Source organism: Pteropus vampyrus, unplaced genomic scaffold, assembly GCF_000151845.1.
Source record: "Pteropus vampyrus isolate Shadow unplaced genomic scaffold, Pvam_2.0 Scaffold33, whole genome shotgun sequence".
Lineage (NCBI taxonomy): Eukaryota > Metazoa > Chordata > Mammalia > Chiroptera > Pteropodidae > Pteropus > Pteropus vampyrus.
This window is the reverse complement of record NW_011888814.1, coordinates 3,337,193-3,356,623: the sequence shown is the minus strand read 5'-3', so window position 1 is coordinate 3,356,623 and position 19,431 is coordinate 3,337,193. Positions and strand designations below refer to the sequence as shown.

General features: G+C 33.3%; 1 protein-coding gene across 1 annotated transcript in view; it reads right to left on the bottom strand.

The window, feature by feature from the left end:
- Positions 1 to 128: 128 nt before the first annotated feature.
- The window catches only part of PTPRZ1 (protein tyrosine phosphatase, receptor type Z1), a 116,490-nt gene continuing 97,187 nt past the window's right edge, over positions 129 to 19,431 (bottom strand). Inside the window, exons 14-21 of the mRNA XM_023528945.1 lie at positions 17,483 to 17,627; positions 10,107 to 10,198; positions 7,399 to 7,484; positions 4,881 to 4,901; positions 4,617 to 4,713; positions 2,297 to 2,379; positions 854 to 988; positions 129 to 296 (exon numbers count right to left, since the gene is read on the bottom strand). Coding sequence (XP_023384713.1) covers positions 129 to 296; positions 854 to 988; positions 2,297 to 2,379; positions 4,617 to 4,713; positions 4,881 to 4,901; positions 7,399 to 7,484; positions 10,107 to 10,198; positions 17,483 to 17,627 — 827 coding nt within the window. The remainder of the gene's footprint in view (positions 297 to 853; positions 989 to 2,296; positions 2,380 to 4,616; positions 4,714 to 4,880; positions 4,902 to 7,398; positions 7,485 to 10,106; positions 10,199 to 17,482; positions 17,628 to 19,431) is intronic.

Here is a 19,431-nt window from a genome sequence, read left to right as displayed (position 1 = left end):
TAATAAGGACTCTTAATGCCTTTAATTGTGTGTGTGTGTGTGTGTGTGTGTGTGTGTGTGTGCGTGTGATTTTTTTTACCGTCTTGGTTATACCACCTACTCATTTGAAAAAGGACCAGATGTATTGCTCAATTGATGATCTCCATTATATGTGAACTCACCTTTTTTATCTTTGTGTTTCTTAGGGTAAAAGTCCTTACAGTATAATAGGCAAGCATCTGAACACTCTTCTGAGTGATGAGAAAGTTCCCATACTCTTCGCTGCCATCAACAGGCCAGTACTGGTCACATTTTCTCTGCAATAGAGAAAGTAAGATGTTATTACCATCTTGCCCATGAGCAGTGTACAAGTCATCCCTGAAGTCTGTAAAGGTCTGAGATGTGACATGAATGGGCTCTCTCATTCTTTTAAATATTTCTTTCTTTTCTAAGTTATTGAAGGTTAGCTGTAGAGGAGACCAGGGACAGAATCACAGAACTGAAAGGGACTTGAAACAATATGGTCCAAACTTCCCCCTTTCAGACAAGAAAAGTGTGGCCAGATGTACTGAGTCACTATAGAACCAGCACTGGAATACAGCTCCTGAATTAAAATTTAATTCACCCTATACTGCTTTTCAATGAGCTCCATTTACTTTTCCTCACAGTATGAAGAATATATTTAAATAGCAGATATCTTGATTTATAGTGAAAGGTTTTGACCTATAACATTAACAGTTTTCCTTTAGCTAGCATACTTACCAGAAAGGAAACCTGACTAGCTCTCATAGTCAGGATTTTTGCTGTTTCCTAATGCTGACTCTATTGAAAGCAATTAAAAGCACCTTTAATCGCTATTTTGGAGATAACTTACCCTTCCTTTCTCCACGAGGTTTGTTATCATGACGATAACTTCCACATTATGCTCCCATATCATTCTCCAGAAATCTTCGGCTGTGGATTTCAGGGGACCTTGGGCAGCAATGTAAGCTTTTGGTCTGTTGTAACCCTGAGGAAACAAATGACAAACATTTCTTACTAACTGATTTGTATGCCATTTTAACCACATAAAACTTAAGTTTTTAAGGTCAGCACCTTTTCTTTCTTTAAAAGAAAATCATAAAAAACAAATTTGCAAAGTTGGAGAAACTCAATAGTACTAACAAATACAGCAATTCTTCTTTAACTACATTTTTTTGTAGGAAAAAAACAGAGTTCTGTTTGTTTTGGTACAACGACAATTCTACGCACCTTTAGTCCAGGTACAATTTAATCTAAGTACTATGCTTAATATCTGATCTTTAATTGTGCTCAGCTGTCTACAATAGTTAAGAAATTTTTGGTGTTGTCTCCTTTTCCTCTTTGGTGGAATGGAGCAATGCTAATCATTAATAATTATCTATCGCTGAGCACCCATTGTTGGCTAAGATGTTTTATAAACATTAATCCTAATTCTTAATGTATATGCAAAATATGAAAGCATCATCCCTGATTTGGAGATGAGGACTGAAGCTTAAAGGAGTTAAGTAGCTTTCCAAGCTCCCAAATCTAGCCAGCGCCCAGGGCTGGGATTCAAAACCAGTTCTGACTCCAAAGCGTATGTTTAATATGACACATACATTGCCTCTGCTGGAAGCATGAAGCAGTTGCCTTTAACGAACCCAGTGTATACCTATATTTGGTACTAACATCTTTGAATTCCATGTTCCACATAGCAAAGACCTGAAGGTGGCTAGATTGGGAGGTCAGTGTCAGGAAAATAATGGAGCTCCTCTGACATTTAACTGACCATAGTGAAAAACCAGTAAGTCAGTCAGTGTTCTGCTGTCCCTGGTGAGCCCCAGTAAGTTCCACAAAGTTGGGGTGTCCTGAGGGGTGCCCAGGATTGTAAAGGCTGTTAACTGGTTTACTAATCACTTTTAGCCAGCACCACCTGGAAAATTTTTTGGTCAGCATTTATCGATCATCTACTATCTATACAACAATGTGCTGGAAGCTCTAGGACACTCAAAATAAGCACCGGTCCTGCCTTTCACTTTTAAGGAATTATAAACCTATCTGCATATATATATATTCTATGTTGAACATACATTCCCAGCCTGAATCTCTCTTTCATGTAGGAGATAAACCAAATATAATAGCTTGACTGTTATTCAATCTTAAATCCTTTAATCATGGGATCTCAAACCACTGATTTGTATTTTTTATTATTTGTCATATAACACGTACTAAGTACTAGTATATGTACAGCACAGTGACATAATAAATTCACAGTCTAGTATAATTTCCATAAACATTTCAATTAAAGCATGCTTACATCAACATAATTGGCATTGATGTAATCAGTCAGTTTGCCATCTTTTTCAGCAAGTTGTGCAAGCTTAACCCTACTATGATCATCTGTAATAAAAAAAAAATTTTATTATAGACAACTTTTCCGCATGAAGATAATTTACATTTACGTAATAATTTATCAAGTACAACTAAAATCAACACAAATATAATTTTGGTAGGCTTTTAGGGGAACAGAAATGACAAAGATAAAGATTAAAAAAAAAAAGAGCTTCTGCCTTCAAGAAGTTTTCTAAGGTAGAAGGTAAGAATGGACGAATGCACAGAAAGGAATGTTCAGGTGTCAAGAAAGGTGTGAAGTAGTATGGGAACATGAAGGAATAAATTAGTTTGGAATGATAATAAATGTTTTCATCGAGATTGAAATCTGGACTTCGCATCTTGTGTTTCTAAAGGTGGATACTGGAGCTGTGAAGAGTGGAGAGTCACTGAAGGGGAGAGAAGAGTGATGGGGTCTCAGAAAGCTAAGGATGGCAGCACATTCTCTTTGAAGAGGTGACTGATGGAGGAAGAGGAAGTAGAGAAAGAAGCGGAAGGGACATAGAAGTTACTGTGAATGGTTACAGTAAACAGCTCTTTCAAGGGAAGAACCTCAAAAACGAACGATTGCAAAAGGAGGCAGTAGAACGTTTGTCCAAGGACAGAGGATGTGGATCCTGAACTGCCAATCAAAGGGGATGAAAACTATGGTAATTTACACACTGTGTACTGTGATAACTAAAATGTGTTGAAATGAGGAGTCTGGGACTGACTTCAGTTCTACAGAGAAACTATATCTATTTGGAGGAATTACAAAATAAAAAGGAAAGTGTTACTAGAAGAAAACTTGGTAGTTTCACAGGGAAGATTATTTGTTTTTTTCAAGGATGAAGAAGTAAATACAGACCAAACCATGATGAGTTAAAGAGATATTCTGGGATATTAATACTACTGTGACAATAGCGGCTCACAAAGGTGCAGGGAATATATGCAGAAATATATGTATGGCAATGGAATGATGGGTTTAAAGCCAGGTTGGCCTATTTTGGTATTTTGGTTCTAATATGTTCTGATGGATGATACTGGGTAAATTTTCTGGGTTGTTTTTCTTCATCTCGAAAATAGGACTGTTATTACCTATCTTGCCAAATTGTTTCAGGGATTAAATGACGTTATGTCTTTACAATGCCAGGCACATAGTAGGTGTTCGACAAAGGTTAATCCTCTTCTTAATTACCTGGTGGGTATTTTATTTAGCTAGTATAGGGACTAGTTTACCAACAACTTCAGGCTATCTAAGAAGCAGCAGAGTTTTTATGTGCAGCTAAGGTAGTTTCTTCAGTTGAGGAAGGCAAACATGAAGCAGAACCTTCCACTAAAAAAATAAAAATTGGTGTAAGCTCTGTGGAAACAAAGGTAGCATCTACGCAAACTATTTAAAAATGTGATGATAAATGGGAGGAGAGTGCAGCTTCATTGGCTTCCAGAAACTAGGATTTAAATAACCAAGCTGGTAACACTGTGTTCATATGAATCCAGGGAAGCTCACTAAAAATATAAGGAAGAATATAAGAAGTTTCAGGAAGGGGGAATAAAGACGGATTTCAAGCGATGGCAGGGAAGAAATTTAGGATAAAATAAGAAGAAATGTAAACAAGAGGTGCTATATACAAATATTGAATTGCTGTATTGTATACCTGAAAGAAATACAATATTGTATGTCAATTATGCTTGAATTAAAAGAGACAGACTAAAGATGGTAATTTCATAGGAAAAAACAAACTTGCAATAAACCACAGAAACAGATAGTTGCAAATTGAGAAGAAAAAGAGAGAATAGCTAGGAAAATAAAGGGAAAGAAGGAATCCAACTAACCCTTTATAAGACCTGAGCAAGAATGGCAAGAGAGGAAGGAAAAGAGTGGGAGGAAAAAATAAAGTCTAAAGAAAATATCACTTGGTTAATAAATTCACATAAAATTAGAGCTCAAGTGAAAATAGAACTGTGGAATATTAATAATACAAGAAAGCATAACAACAGATTTGCAGTCCATGGGACCTGAAGACAGGACTGGACTAACATTTGAATTTGTTTTGTTAAAAAAAAAAAAAGTCATTAATTACAGAGTATATTTAAGTTAGAGTGATATAATGCTATATATCAGCAAACACAAGTCTTATTCCTTGATACACAGGTCCTGAAATAGCTACACCTCAGTGTAGTGCTCAGAAGGCTTCAGGACATTGTTTAAATGCATAACAATGACAATGATAACAAAGTCAGAGCTGAGTTAAGGATATACTTACAGGCAACAATATTTATGTATCGGTTCTTGTGTTTATTGTCTGGGTGATTGGAGCTGTCTGCTGTAATACCTAAATCAACAGTACAGCTCTGCACTTCCTGTAGAAAAATTGTACGTATAACATGTTAACACATATCTTTTCAAGCGAAGTGCTTTAAAATATAATGAAGACAAAACAAACAAAATAATCTATCCAAAAATATGTATTTTTTTACGTTACAACTATTTCTTGGCTAAAAGAAAATGCAGTGAAATAATGCCTTACCTGGTAAAACTCTTTCAGTGTCTAATGAGGGAATGAATGCCAAAAAAGTAAAGAAATCAAATTCCACAGCACACGACAAATGAGAAAAAAAAGTGTTCATATTAGGTTTACAATGGAAAACTATGATCATGCAATAAATACATTTGTCAAATACTAACAAAACAGAATGTTTCAAACAGTTGCATGTAAATCAAAATTTTTAATAATTTGGAACTTTATAAAATTATGTAAAAGGGAAAAAATAACATTTTCAAAAAGGAATGGTAGTATAATAATATAATGAATTTAAAAATGCAGATGAGAAAAACCATATATTTGATGATACATTTTGTCGTATTAGTCAGATTTGCTAAAATCAAAATATAAGGTTATTCGACCACGATAGCACTATTTGAAACTCTGAATTAGTGATACATTTTCTTGTTTATTTTGCATAATTTAAAAAGAATAAACAGCTTCCTGTTAGGTGGTTTGTAACTGACTTAGAGCTATCAAAATATTAAAAAATCTCTGAAATCTTTTTATCATATAGTCAACGTCATTTTGAAACAAAAATTTAGATAGCATTACTTTCTACATATTTAATTAGTAGACCTCTTTTTAACTTAAACTTCAATGGGTACAGAAAAATTACTTCTGTCAATTATCTTCTAAAATGAATTAAAATCCTTTTCAGAGATGTTTTCTAACTAAATAGATTAGTTTGGAATTAACAATTATTTAATATTAAGATAATAATATAAAAACCTTATAATTTTTGAGGAAGTATGTAACCCAAATATGAAACTGATTCATCAGCAAATGGCCCAGCTTCTCTCCAAATAAGCTTTTGAGGCCTCTTTTGCAGCAAATAATTCTGATTCTACATTAAAAAACAATTTAATATATGAACCACTTAAAAGGTATAGCATTATTAGTTATTAAGCTAATTATTAAGTTAATGAAGTTTTCTTGAATCAGAATGGAGTTAAGAGCAATGGAATTAAGAAAGCACTTTCTGAGGTTATTTTATTAATTTAATTATTGCAAACAGCTTAATAATATTCAAAATGATTTTATAGTTGTGGAAACTATGTTTGCCTTTGCACATATGCTAACAGCAGCTCTATTATAAATTGTCTATTTTTTTTCTTAAGATTTTTAACATTTGGAAGATTAGACCCATCTTTGACATATTCTTCCTCTTCCAATTATGATTTTGTTTGATATGAGCCTGATAGTTTCTCTGAGTTAGCATCGCACTACCCAGTAACCTTTATTATGGTAAGAAAAAATAATTTGATGTTTTACATGTGTAATTCTCTATATTACTTCACTTTACTTAGCCATTACATCACACTGCTTTCTTATGCAATGTAGCTGTGACTTAGATCTCTTTTAAGATTAAATGAATTGGCTTCTTTTTTTAATTTAGTGAAATAATATCACATTTCACTTCTATTTCTTTTGATTTCTGAAAGCTTCCTAATCTATGACCTTAAAAATACTTTTTTGGTGTGACTCCTGGGATGCAGCTGTGGGGTGCAATGGAAAGAGTGGAACACATTCTGATTGGGATCAAAGCTCAAAGTGCTTCAAAGATCACAGAGTGTTTGGAGGTCAGGGGGAGACGGAAAAGTAATGTGATACTTTCTAGAGGGAAGGGGTAAGAGGGAGGGCTGAAGATAGATTCCTAGCTTGCTGGAATGGAAAAGATATGAGTTTTAAAATCATAAACCTAGGTTTGAATCCCAGCTCTACTATTTATTAGTTGAGTGAAGGTTGAATGTAGAATCACCTACTATAATGACCAGCATATTATAGGGAGTACGCAATAATGGTAACTTTTATTTTTTGGGGTTATTATTGTTAACTCTGGGCTTATGGCACCCTATTTTGAAAAACCTTCTAAACTGACAGCTAGTGGGCCATGATGAATTTGTAATAAATCTCTCTGCCCCTTACAGTTAAGTGTGTTTTAAGGGGTATTACTAGAAAAATTTTCACTGGTTATAAAGTTTACATTTTCTTATAAATGTATGTTTTCTTGAGAAGATGGGATTTTACCTTGTATAATATTTATTATACCTGTATAATAAATGCTTCTGCATTTATACTGGTGTAATACTTTCAAGATTTTGTAAGTACTTTGTATAAAGAGTTTGTATGTAGATTGGCTGAAAATCATGAAATTTAGTAGTTTAGTGTAATTAATGTAATTTAGAAAATTAAAAGGCATTAGTATTACTAATTCAGATTATCTAAAACAGAATTCTGGAATTCTGTATTTTGTGGATGAATATTAACAATGTTTTTAATTTTCAACTAGTACAACATGGCTTTTAAAATGGAAAAACAATTTTCTAAATCGTATGATAAACATAACACATCTTCTACACACGTAAGTGATTACAGAACTAATACTTTTACTAGAAATGAAAATGGTTTCAATGTCATTAGGTCAAGAAATAGTCTACTGCTGAATTTTTTAAATTTACTATTTTCCATATTACCTAAAATAGACATATTAAAATCATACCTCAAATTCTTCAGTAAACCCACTACTTGCATGTAAGTCTGCAACATGCTTTGGAAAGTGCTTTATTGGAATTGCTCCAACTTCATCTACATGAATAGAAAAAAAAATTAGGTTGGAAAGGATAATTCGACTTAAATGAACATGTCTCTCATTTCTAAAGATTTAAAAAGCGCTTTTTCTAAAACAACTTCAAAGTTCAATGATTCTTATAATCCTGACTGAATCTCAGTATTTGATGAAAGTAAGCAACGATGACCAATTTTCTTTATATTTACTGCATTTTAGAATTCTGATCTGATCAGGAATCTTTTTTTCCTCTCAGACTCTAAAGAGAAAAGAATTGTAAATACTACCAAAGCCTCACTTATCAATGGACTGCATCTTTTTATGGGTAATTTTCTTTAGCATGAGTGAGAGCTCCATGTAAATTCTGGAAAAAAATGCAGAAATAATATACTTTCAATTTTACCATGGCCTAAACATAATATATAGCACAATTTCAGTTTTATAAAATTGTATAGTTTAATGTCTTACAGTTAAATAGTCAGATTTTTACATTCAAAACATTTTTTCCTTCATTTATAAATAATAGAGAACATTTATATTCAGACTATTCATTAACGATAATGTCAAAACCTTTGGGACTTTTAATCTTGTAATATTTCAAGAATTCTAACTTGAAAATATGCTATGTAAACAAAGTCACTGGATCTGTTAATTAATTGTGAAGGGGCCGAATTATTTCAACTGGCTCTATTTTATTTTTCCTGGAAAAACTTTCTTAGATTAAACATATTACTAGTTCACAGTATGCAATTTCACAAGTGATTTCTCTGACAAGGAAACATCAAACACATTTCACTAGAAACAGTTATTTACATCAACAGATGTTCAGTATCTAGGCCATTTAATATTTTTAAGCTTCAGTGACAAAGAATTTGTTGATTTTAAAAAAAGTAAAATCCATCTGTTCTTTCAGATGAGTGTACCTGAATACTAAAATTGAATTAGCCAGTTAAGCTTAAGAAATACTAGACAAAGGTGTAACTTCACCTTCACACCCACAGAAGGATCTCGCCTGGAAGAAGCTTTTATAATTAGATAAGGAAACAAAATAATTTGTCACGTCTAATTCATTGGTTCTTCTACTAAAGATTGTTCAAACCCATTGATATAATCTTGTACAGGTAACCTCTTTCACAAGTAAACTAACTTCTTTTTATTTACAGTTGTTATTTTGGTATTTTCTTTTATAAATTGGTTTGCATGTTAGCAAGATCAACACATCTTTTTATATTATGATTTTTCATGAAAGTTTGCATATTTGGGTTATCAGGGGTGCATTTTTGAGAGCTGAGCAGATGAACAGAGGAGATGACCTTGATCACTATTTGGGGAGTAGAACAGGGATTCTGGATTTCCTGGACAAGGTCTTAATTTTGCATTATTTTATTCATTGTTAATAATAAATGATTCTGGACTTTGGGTAATATTATGGTTAATTTGCACACCCATGCTGAAGGGGTATGTAGAAGTATGTTTGAAAGTAGAGGGAAGCAAAAGGCAACAGATATCTGAGAACTGTGAGCCTCAAAATTCTAAGTATGTTAATGAGAAATCATGCTGTGCTAAAATAAACACACAGAATTTTAATATAAACTGGAAAAACACAAATAAAACAGTGGTTGTTAAAGACAGAGTTGATGAAAGAGGAAAAAAAAGCCAAATATTTCTGATTCCTATGCCTGTTGAAAATTACAAAGAAACTGCTTCTCTATTTTTTCTTCTGAGATTTCAGAAGATGACGTCATGTAGAACTTGGGCCTTTAGCAATAACACATCTTGTACTAGACAATTTAAAAAGAGGCTTTGGTAAAATGGCCATGTAGATGAATTTTTTTGTTTGTTTTCCCTGATTTGATGACTCTCTACATCCTTAACTCATCCTCTATCCTCCGGTGCTTCTTCCATAGTCCATACATTTCTAGACAATTCCTTTTTGGTTATCACATTCATTCTGAAATGTTATTCAATGTTAATTAAATAAGTGTCTGTGAACTTATAGTGCCTTAATCAAAATGACACCGGCTGATTTCTGCATATTGTTAACCAGGTAAGTTCTGATAAAAAAGTTAGTATTTTCTCCAATATTTTAACTGTTTGACACTTTGACATGAAGTATTTCAGGCAACTATACATTCTTTGTACTCATGTTTTTCCTCTACCCTAATCATTTTATAGTTTTTTTCCTAATGTAGTTAAAAAATCTTTTCTCACATAAACTCGGATGATCAGAAAGAAACTAAGCTTTGTCTCCATTTTTGTTATCTTGTCCTCTCCACCCTACTGCATTGATTTAGTCTGCTTTTGCTGTTTAGGTTTCTATTAAAGTAATTGAAATGACTGAAAGTCAGCATTATTCTTAACTGATATTTTATTGCTACAATTTTTTATGTTCTTTAACATATTACATCTGAACAATTATAAATTATTTTGCTACATCATCATTAAGAATGTTTGAAATTATGAGAACAAGGTTTACACCTGGGTGCCTGACATGTGAGGTAACAAATATTTTGGGCAACACCAATATTTACTAATGTGGATTACAGCCATTTGCAAAGAACTCTCATAAGGATGAATCTTCCAACATTGTGCTTCTCATTCAATATTTGCCAGCTACTCACGGTCACACTTTAAGCTATTACCTGAAATTGGAAAGACAGGTGTTGGAGGTGTGGATATCACTCGAGGGGAAGTACTGTCCTCTAAATAAAAGTGTGCAGTCTGGAAGCATTTCCTGGAAAGGAAAGAAAGCAATTTATACTACTGGCTGCCATGGATAATAAGACAACTTCTGAACTGCTTGAAAATTATGACAGAAGTCTCCAGAATTAAAATGTAAGTGGAAACCTATAACTCTTTTATAAAATACAGGTATTAAAAATATTTGTGGCCTCCAAATTATCTCAGTTATACCTTTACCAGATGCAGAAGAGCAAGCAGATAACAGACATGCTGAAAGCAGAGACAGCATTTAAAATAGTTGGTACTAAGTTGTACTTTATGAGATAGGACACCTCATATAGTTACTCTTCTACGGCTGCTATATATACCAGCATATCCTGCCACCTTGGAAAGGACCAGAGTGAAAAAGAAAGTGTGTCCAAAGCTATTTTCAGTCAGTATTTCAGTGGCCAGGCTCTTCTGAGCATATTCAGGTGCTAGCAAAAGGCAGCAATCTACCACTATGTAGAAATGAAATTCCGCAGTGGTAACATTTTGATGAAAAAAAGAGACAGATTTACACTGTAAGAATAATGCAATAATGACAGAACAAAGTGAAAAAATAATGAGCATATAACCAAAAACAGTGGTGATTTTCTTCCCAATAGATGCTGGCCTTGCTGATGAGGGTTTTGAGAATAAATACATTTGGAATCAACAATATGACCTATAATGTCACCGGAATCTATTTTCATTCAGATAATAAGAGTAACATCTGTTAAGAGCACACTACAAACTATTGCAAAGAGCAAAAAACCAACTGCTGCTAAAAACTAATGCAAATCATCCTTATTTAAAAATTTAGATGATAATTAAAACTGCTAATGGCACTCTTTGATATGGGTCACTTAATTTACTTGAAATATTATTCATAAGTGGTTAAGTTTAAATAGAAATATCCATTTGGGTAAAAATGCCAATCTTGTTTTCTATTTATAAGCTTCAAGCTACAAGATATTTATCCTAATGAACTTTAACATAACATTTCTTCTTATATGACACACCTAAATTGTGATATTTTTTCAGTAACAAATTCCCTGCCTAAAATTCTTCAATGGCTTCCCACTGGAATTAGAATGATATTGAATTATTTCAGCAAAGACTAGAAGAGCCTCTGTGACCTGGCCTCCCTCCTACTTCAGCAGTCTCATCTCCTACAACTCCTTCCCTCACCCACCAGGCTCTAGTCCACACTGATCTTCTTCTCCCTCAAAGAGGCCCTGTCAATACCATCTCAGGGCCTTGGTTCTTGCCGTTCCCTCTGGCCAACCATCCTCCTTCACATTACTTTTGTAATTGGCTACTCCCTCTCAGAGTTCTCTGACATAATAGCTAAAAGTACCGCCTAGCCCACCAAGTCACTGTTCTTTGCCCTTTTGCTCACTTTATGGCACTTATTTATTATGTATTTGTTTACTTGTCTTACACGTTTTCAGCTGGTTTTCCCTTATCGGAATGTAAGCTCCACAAAGGCAAAGTACTTTGTCTTAATCACTGCAGTGTTAGTCCTCAGTGCTAAGAACAGTATTGGGCATGTTGTAGGTGCTCCAAAATATATGTTCAATGAATTCACTGCTATAAGTCAGTGTAGCATAAAGTTACATAATTTCTAACCTTAATTTTACAAGGAAAAAATCCAAAAGCAATGAGGTGCATAGCTTGGAATAAGCCTTTGATAATCAAACCTGTGAGAACATAGGTAACTGAGAGGACCTAAGGCTGTCTTCAAAAGAGAACAGGCGGTATGGGAAGATGAGTGGATGTAGAATCAAGTGTTGAAGGGATCCTGAGCTGGGTTCATATCCTGGGAAGTGGAGAGAGTGGCAGACTCATGAGGGATGGAGGGGTGAGGGCCACAGGTCTCAGGAGAAAGAAACTATCCTATCAGAAGGCCACATGAGCGCAGCTGAAACCATACTGGAGCAGAAACTAGAGGGAAAGTTTGGCTTCTTTGTGCAACCACAGATGTAGCATATTCTGACACATTGATACAAAAACACAGGGGTTGATACTTGCTTTTAAGGTCACGGCATTAAAATCTCTTTGATGCCTCTAAAATATGGTTATGGAAGTCAGTAAAAGGAATTCTATTTATTTTTCAATGAATCTAAAAGTTACAAAATGCTTTAAGAGACTTAGTACAATATCACAACTAATATAAGAGTCCTTCCAACAACATCTTTAACATATAAAGAAGGTCCGGTTTGAATATATTCAGTGACAAGAAGCTCACTTCTTTATGAACAATCTTTAGTTGTTAGATATTTCTTTCTTATACTAACTTGAAACTCATTCCCTTCTAAGTACCTCCAAATGGTACAAAAGAGGAGGTCTTCTTGTTCCACTGTTATGCTTTTTACTAGTGAAATCTGTTCTTGTATAAAGCCAAAAAATCTATCTCCTTATTATTTTGACACACTGGCTCTAGCACTTTACAGATTTTTAGATTGCGGTATCTATGATCTTTCAATATGTAAACCCTACCTACCCATGGTCCTTGCCATTTTTGATGTTTATACTCCAATAACACTGTACAGTTGTAGATCACTAAACATACCTTGTTCTGTCCTAACTCATATTTCTCTTCCCTGCTTTAAACATGGGTTTCCTTCTGACTAAAATGTCTCAGTCACTGATGTGCTAGGCAAATACTGTCTTCCTTAAAAATAGCTCAGTGGTGTCTTCCCTGTGAAATAGCCTCTAGTTTCTCAAGCAGACTCTCACACTCCAGTTTCTCTGCTTCCATTGCACTCAACACAAACTTCCATTCACACTCACCTGTATAAAGATTGTTTTGAAATATACACTTAACTAATCCAAGGATGACCCTTACATCCTGGACATTATTCTCTATTATTTTAAATATTTTAATAATCGGTTGTTAAAATAATTATTTTGCAATATATTTGTTTTCTGCCTATATCCTCATTACATTTTGTTTAAAAAAATGGATCCATGTCTTTTGATTTATGTAAATCCAACTTTTAATACAGTGCCAGGAGTATAATAGTGATTAAATGTTGAATGATTAGATGAGGCAAGTCAATCCCACCAACCATAAATTTTTCAGCTGCATCCTAAATTCTCTTGCCTACCTGAGCCTCAAATGGGATAACTTAAATTCTCAAAACACTTGGGAGAAAGAGACAGAATATATAGCTAGAGAAAGATAGATGATGGAGGGATAGATAGATGGATGAATAGATGGATAGATGGATAGACAGAGAATGTGTCTGAGAGAATGGGAAGAAGGCAGTGTCTCAGAACAGAAAAGGTATATTAAAACATGCTGGTACTGAGGTTTACATGTTGCTCATGTTCATTATAGTATCTGGGTTAATACCAACTCTATTCTTTTCAGCTATGTAATGAAATATTTGTTGGTTTTTTAAAAAATAAATGGTCTAATAATGTTACTTGCTTTAACTAGTAACAAAAGAACCTATAAGTCATACCAAAAAGCTTATAACTGGGAAAATGAAAATAGTACAGAATAAATTCTGGATGAAGGGCATCTGTACATTGCTTAGGTATAATTTATAGTGCAACCTTACCTAGGAGGTGACATTCTACTTAAAAGGCAGCATGGTACTGGGAGGCCTCCATTCTGGGTTGGTAGCTACTCTCAATGACTCACAAATTTAAGTTTTAGATCAAGAGAGAATTTGTAATGTTTTTCTTCCCACTTCCCCCAGCCAAAACAATGTGTCTATGGAAAGTTCTTTTCTCTACTGATTTTGATGGAATACTGTTTTGTTGAATACATCTTTGGTGTTTTTTATATTCTAACTATTAAAAAACCTCTTAAAGATTTACCCTTTGTTATCTTTAAAGAGAACTTTTTGAAAATCTTCCTTATTGAAATAATTTTGCATCTTAGAAACAACTTGGTATAATGTAAATTAAGGTATAATGTAAATTATACCTTAAAACATCTGGAAAATAATTTCAAGGCATATTATTTAATGTATGACTAGATTCAATATCTATAGTCCATCTGTTCTGTATAAGCAGTGAATGTCTTCACGTCTATGTGCTAAGTGTTGATAACTATGTCTCCTGCTAATTATCACTCAGCCATGATGAAAAAAGTGATGACTGTTTTAAACTTGTAGACATAGGTCCTATCAATCAATGTTAATCTGATTATTTAATTTACACCTTTTCATCACAGTAAGTATTTAGAATTAAAAGCTAGAAATGTGTAATTATTATTCTATTTTTTAGATCCTTATACAAATATGAAACAATATTCATCATGCTGCATTCATCACAGAAACCCTAAAGGTCTGACTAAATTTTAAAGATGATTTAGTGAACATTTCTACCAAATGGTAAAAAGGGAAAATGAATCCCTAAGTGGGTAAGTGACATGCCCAAGCCCATATAGCAAATGCCAGGCTCTACTGGAAAAGGGACCCAGATTTTATCACCTCTAATTTGTTCTTTCTTCCTTTCTCTCAAGGTTTACATGAAACATAGGGGACCACTTTGAGTTAGGTAAATTAGACAAAAGAGAGGATTGATTTTTTTTTCCTAAAACAATTAGGTTAGAAAAATGTTTAAATATATAAACTTGGAAAAACTTGTAAGGGCCATGTCACCTTTAGGACTCTCGTCGGCATGCTAGTGGATTTTTAACCCTTTCCACAGGCTGGAGTTTCCTGAAGGTCTAAAACGTTTTCACATTGGCTAGTGAAATCATATTATTTACAAATGCATTTACTCTGGAATTTGGAGAATTCACACAAACCTTGAATAATGCACTAACATTAGCATTTTGTAATTTAGCAAATGATATCCCTACTGTATTACTGATGTAAAAAATTAAGTGTTGAAGTGATTGAACTTCAAATGGTTGTGACTAAGATAGATATATTTAATTTTGAAATGAGTAGGAGTAACAAATCTTATCAGAACATTTGATAGATATACAATACATACATAAAATCATCAGAGTGCTCATTTTTAAACTAATGCACTCTGTATTCAAGGTACATAAAGTATTATTTGTGAAGAAAGAGAAACACCTTACTGGTCAAATTAATATTATCCAATTTGTAATTTTATTTTTTTTCTCTGCATAATACAGATGGGATGACCCATTATTAATAGAAGATAAAAACCACTCCAGATTTTAATTTTCCATGAAACATCAAATTATAGTGAATAAGACTTAATTTTAAAATTTGTAGTTATTTCAATCTTATAACTATAAACCATCTGGCATCTTTATTGGAATTTTATTCTAATACTCCTTACTATGAAGTGGAATTTGCTATTTTTCCATCTTATTTTAAATTAGTACAATCACAATTCCCATTAACTTCAAAAATTGGTTGGTAAAATCAGATTAGACATAAACCAGTGATCTAAATCAACATATGAATGTTGGTAAGGAGTTGGGCTAACAAGCTCAGTGGGGAGAAGGGACAAAAGTAATATGAATTCTTGTGGAGCAAACATTAATGGATTATATACTGTGTTCATGGTACTCCACTAAGCATGGAATCTTCTGTAAAAAGAGTCATTGGCAATTACAGAAATGACCGAAGAAAGCAGCTTCGTTTGCATCACGTTATGGACAAAATAGACTCCTAATCCATGGTAGGTAACAAAAGCATGAACTGTTCTCCACAGTCTGCAGTTGGCTGTGTTATGTAAAGGAAGTCAGGTATAAAATACAGTTGGCCATAAAAACAGTCTTCCTTAGTCAAACCATGCACAACAAGATGCAACGGCATGCTGTAGGCCTCACTGTCTCAGACCCACTCTGCTCACTCCTGCTTCCCGTCCTTCCATCTTATTGTGCCCCTTCCTGGAATGGCCTTCTCCTCTATCTCCACTTTGCGAATTCTATCCCACTCAAGTGCTACATTTCACATTTAACTTGCTCATTCTGGCCTATTAAGATCCTTGGTTCTCTGACCACAAAGGAAACAAAATTCTCTTTTAAAACAAAAGTTCATTACTATATTATTCACCGTGGCCAAGACATGAAAACAACTGAAGTGTCCTTCGATAGATGATTGGATAAAGAAGATGTGAGACAAATATACAATGGAATATTACTCAGCCATAAGAAAAGATGAAATACTGCCATTTGCGACAACATGGATAGATCTTGAAAATAAGCTAAGTGAAATAAGTCAGATGAAAAAAATTGAGAACCGTATGATTTCACTCATATGTGGGATATAAAACTGAAAACAATGAATGAACTAGACAAACAAACAAAAACTCAGAGACAAAGAAAACAATACGGTGGTTAGCAGAGGGAAAGAGGGGTGGGGAGGTAGGAAAAAAAAGGTAAAGGGGTCAAATATATGGTGATGGAAGATTTGACTTTGGGTGGTGAGCATACAATGCAATGTACAGATGATGTATTATAGAATCGTACACTTGAAACTGTATCATTTTAGTCACCAATGTCACCTCAATTTAATAAAACTTAAAAAAACAAAAAGTATCAAAAGTACTGAACTATGCCCTTTCTTAATTTACAGATATGATTTCTTATATCATCAAAAAGTCCTTGTTTTCCAACAGACACAGTTATAATAGTTATAGTGACTTATATTGTTCCCCTAGAAAACCTACTAATTTGCTGTGTGTTTGTCCTGATATAGGATGGGAAGTTTATTATGGGTACAATTCTTCTTGTCCTTTAAAGATTTTAGTAGGTTATTGATAAGAGTGAAGCTGAATTTCATCCTCAAGGCAAATTATAATAAATTTTTAAATTCTATGCATTTAAAAATAGTTGTTAACTTATTTTCTAATTATATTCATATTTTAATTGCTTGACTTTTTACTTTGTATATAATTATCATTTTGTTATTAGTATGCAGTTGATATGCATCTTGTACAAACTCTAATGTTATTTAAAAACTATTTTTTACTATATAAAAAATTACATTTTCCTAAATAATAACTTTTGAAATTATAACAGCTGGAGCATTTAAACTAAGAAGTTTAGATTTATGTTAAATGCTATGATAACTGAATATTAATTAGAAATATGAAAGTGCAACTGTCAAAATACTGTATTATATTAACTGAAGCCAAAGGTCTTCCATTTTACTTTTAATTGTTTGAAGTATGAAGAACAATCAAATCTTTTATTATTTTTATGCCTCTGGATTCAAAAATTCACCTTATCCATAGTTACCTGGATAAATTAATGGTAGCTTTCAAATAAAAGGAATTTTAAATATGCTTTAAAAGGATTTCAGATAAAAAATAGCCAAGATCTGAGCTTTATGAAATACATTTCAAAAACAAATACTCAACTTACCTCCAGTAGATGAGAATACCCACAAGAACCACTAGACAGATAAAAGTCAGGGCTGACACGATCACAAGGGGTATAACTGCCTTCTTCTCGGATTCCAACCCCTCAGCTAGACCAATACGAGACTCATGGCTACTATTACTGGCCTCTGTAGTCAGAGAAAATGGAGACAGTTGATATTTAAACTCAAAGAAAAGTTACATTTTCAACCGAATAATATCAACCTTCATTGCTGTTGCTTACCTTTAAAATTTTGACTCTATGATGCAAAGAATGTCTATGATTATAAATCGATTTAAATAAAATAAAGTTTAAAAAGTAAGGCAGCCTATCAGAGCTTAAGAACTATAACATCCTAACAGGCATTGGCACCCACGTAAGGGTGGCATGGCAGGAAGTGAGCATAAAACTGCCTTGAAAAGATTATTGAAATGGAAATGGAAGTATTAAAATAAGAAAACCACCTAGATTTTAAAGAAAATGATCAGAAAAAAACAATGCTACTTACTGAATCACATATATAATCTTGATTTCCCAAAATCAATTTTAAAGAAATTATTTTTAATCCTCCAATTAGGTAAATAATTAGAACCAGTTAATAGTTTTATGAAGAATCTTACATTATCTCCTTACATTAAGATAACCCTTCAATTTAGCAAACTATTTAAAAATTTAAATGTAGGTTGCCTTTAAAATGTTATTTTGAATGCCCTTCTTATCAACTGTTTTTCTCTATCAAAAATGAAAATACTATTGAATGTTATTTGAAGGACTACTTAGATCTAACAAATTCTTTTTAAATATGAAAGGGTAAACTATAAAAAGGGTTAAATTCTGTCCTTGGGTTAGTTTTAAAAGATGGCAAATGTCTATTTTTGTGATTATACGGGTATGTTATTGTTCTAGCACTTTTAAAATCACTGTCACTGGAGCTATTCTTCCAAGCTGTTAAAAACAGTTTCAGCACCTCAGGGTGTGGGTGGCCAGTCACCATCCTTCTCTTCTACTTTGAGTTGTGTGCAGTAGGAAATTGAGATGATTGAACATTAGAACTATTCTACCACATTGATATACTAACTCCGTTACAAAGTGTCAGTGTCATCATCCTGTCTACCTGTAGAAGTTTTGAAAAAACTAAATTTAAATTCTCAAGGAGAGTCTCTACATCGCTTCTTATACAAATGGCACATTTGGTACTGTTATACTATCTTACTATTAGTGATACGAAACAAGGGATTCAATTTAATTTTAAATATTTATGAATAAGAAATTTGAGAGTAACAAATTCATAAACATATCATTAAAATGTATCTAATGCAGAGAATTTAAGATTTAAAATGATAGCTTCCTTCTGTAACTGAAGGATGCAAAAAAAGGCCAATAATTTAATCTACTCATGCATATCAAAGGAATATAAAGACACCCAAACTTCCCAAGATGTTTGTTCTTATAATTATGAGTGCATGTGCTAGAAAAGAAGTGGAATTCAAAGGTGTGACTAAAAATTGTAAAACTGTATAAAAAGTGGAAATATTGTAAGCCAACTGACCCCTAAACTATAGTTAATATTCTTGTGAGCGAAGCCCAAGTTTACTTTCTATCATGTTAATCATGTGCTCTGGTGATTACATATTGTGGTGAGGCTTATCTAGAAGCCTGAAGAATCTGATGGTGAATGAACTGAAAATTTCCTTGTGAAGTTTACAAAAGCAACTTGTCTCATACATGATTGTCTTCACATTTTTTCTATTGTAGCTATTGCATAAATCAAAAGTCTGTGGGTAATAAATTAAATAATACACTTAGCAAATTCCCTGGTACCTAGTAATTACAAATAGTGGTTAATATTATTGTTTCTATAAGTCATTCTTGAAAGTGGTTCCTAGAATAGTGGCATGGGCATCATCTGGAACTTGTTAAAAATGCAAATTTTGGCCCCAGTCAACCACCTC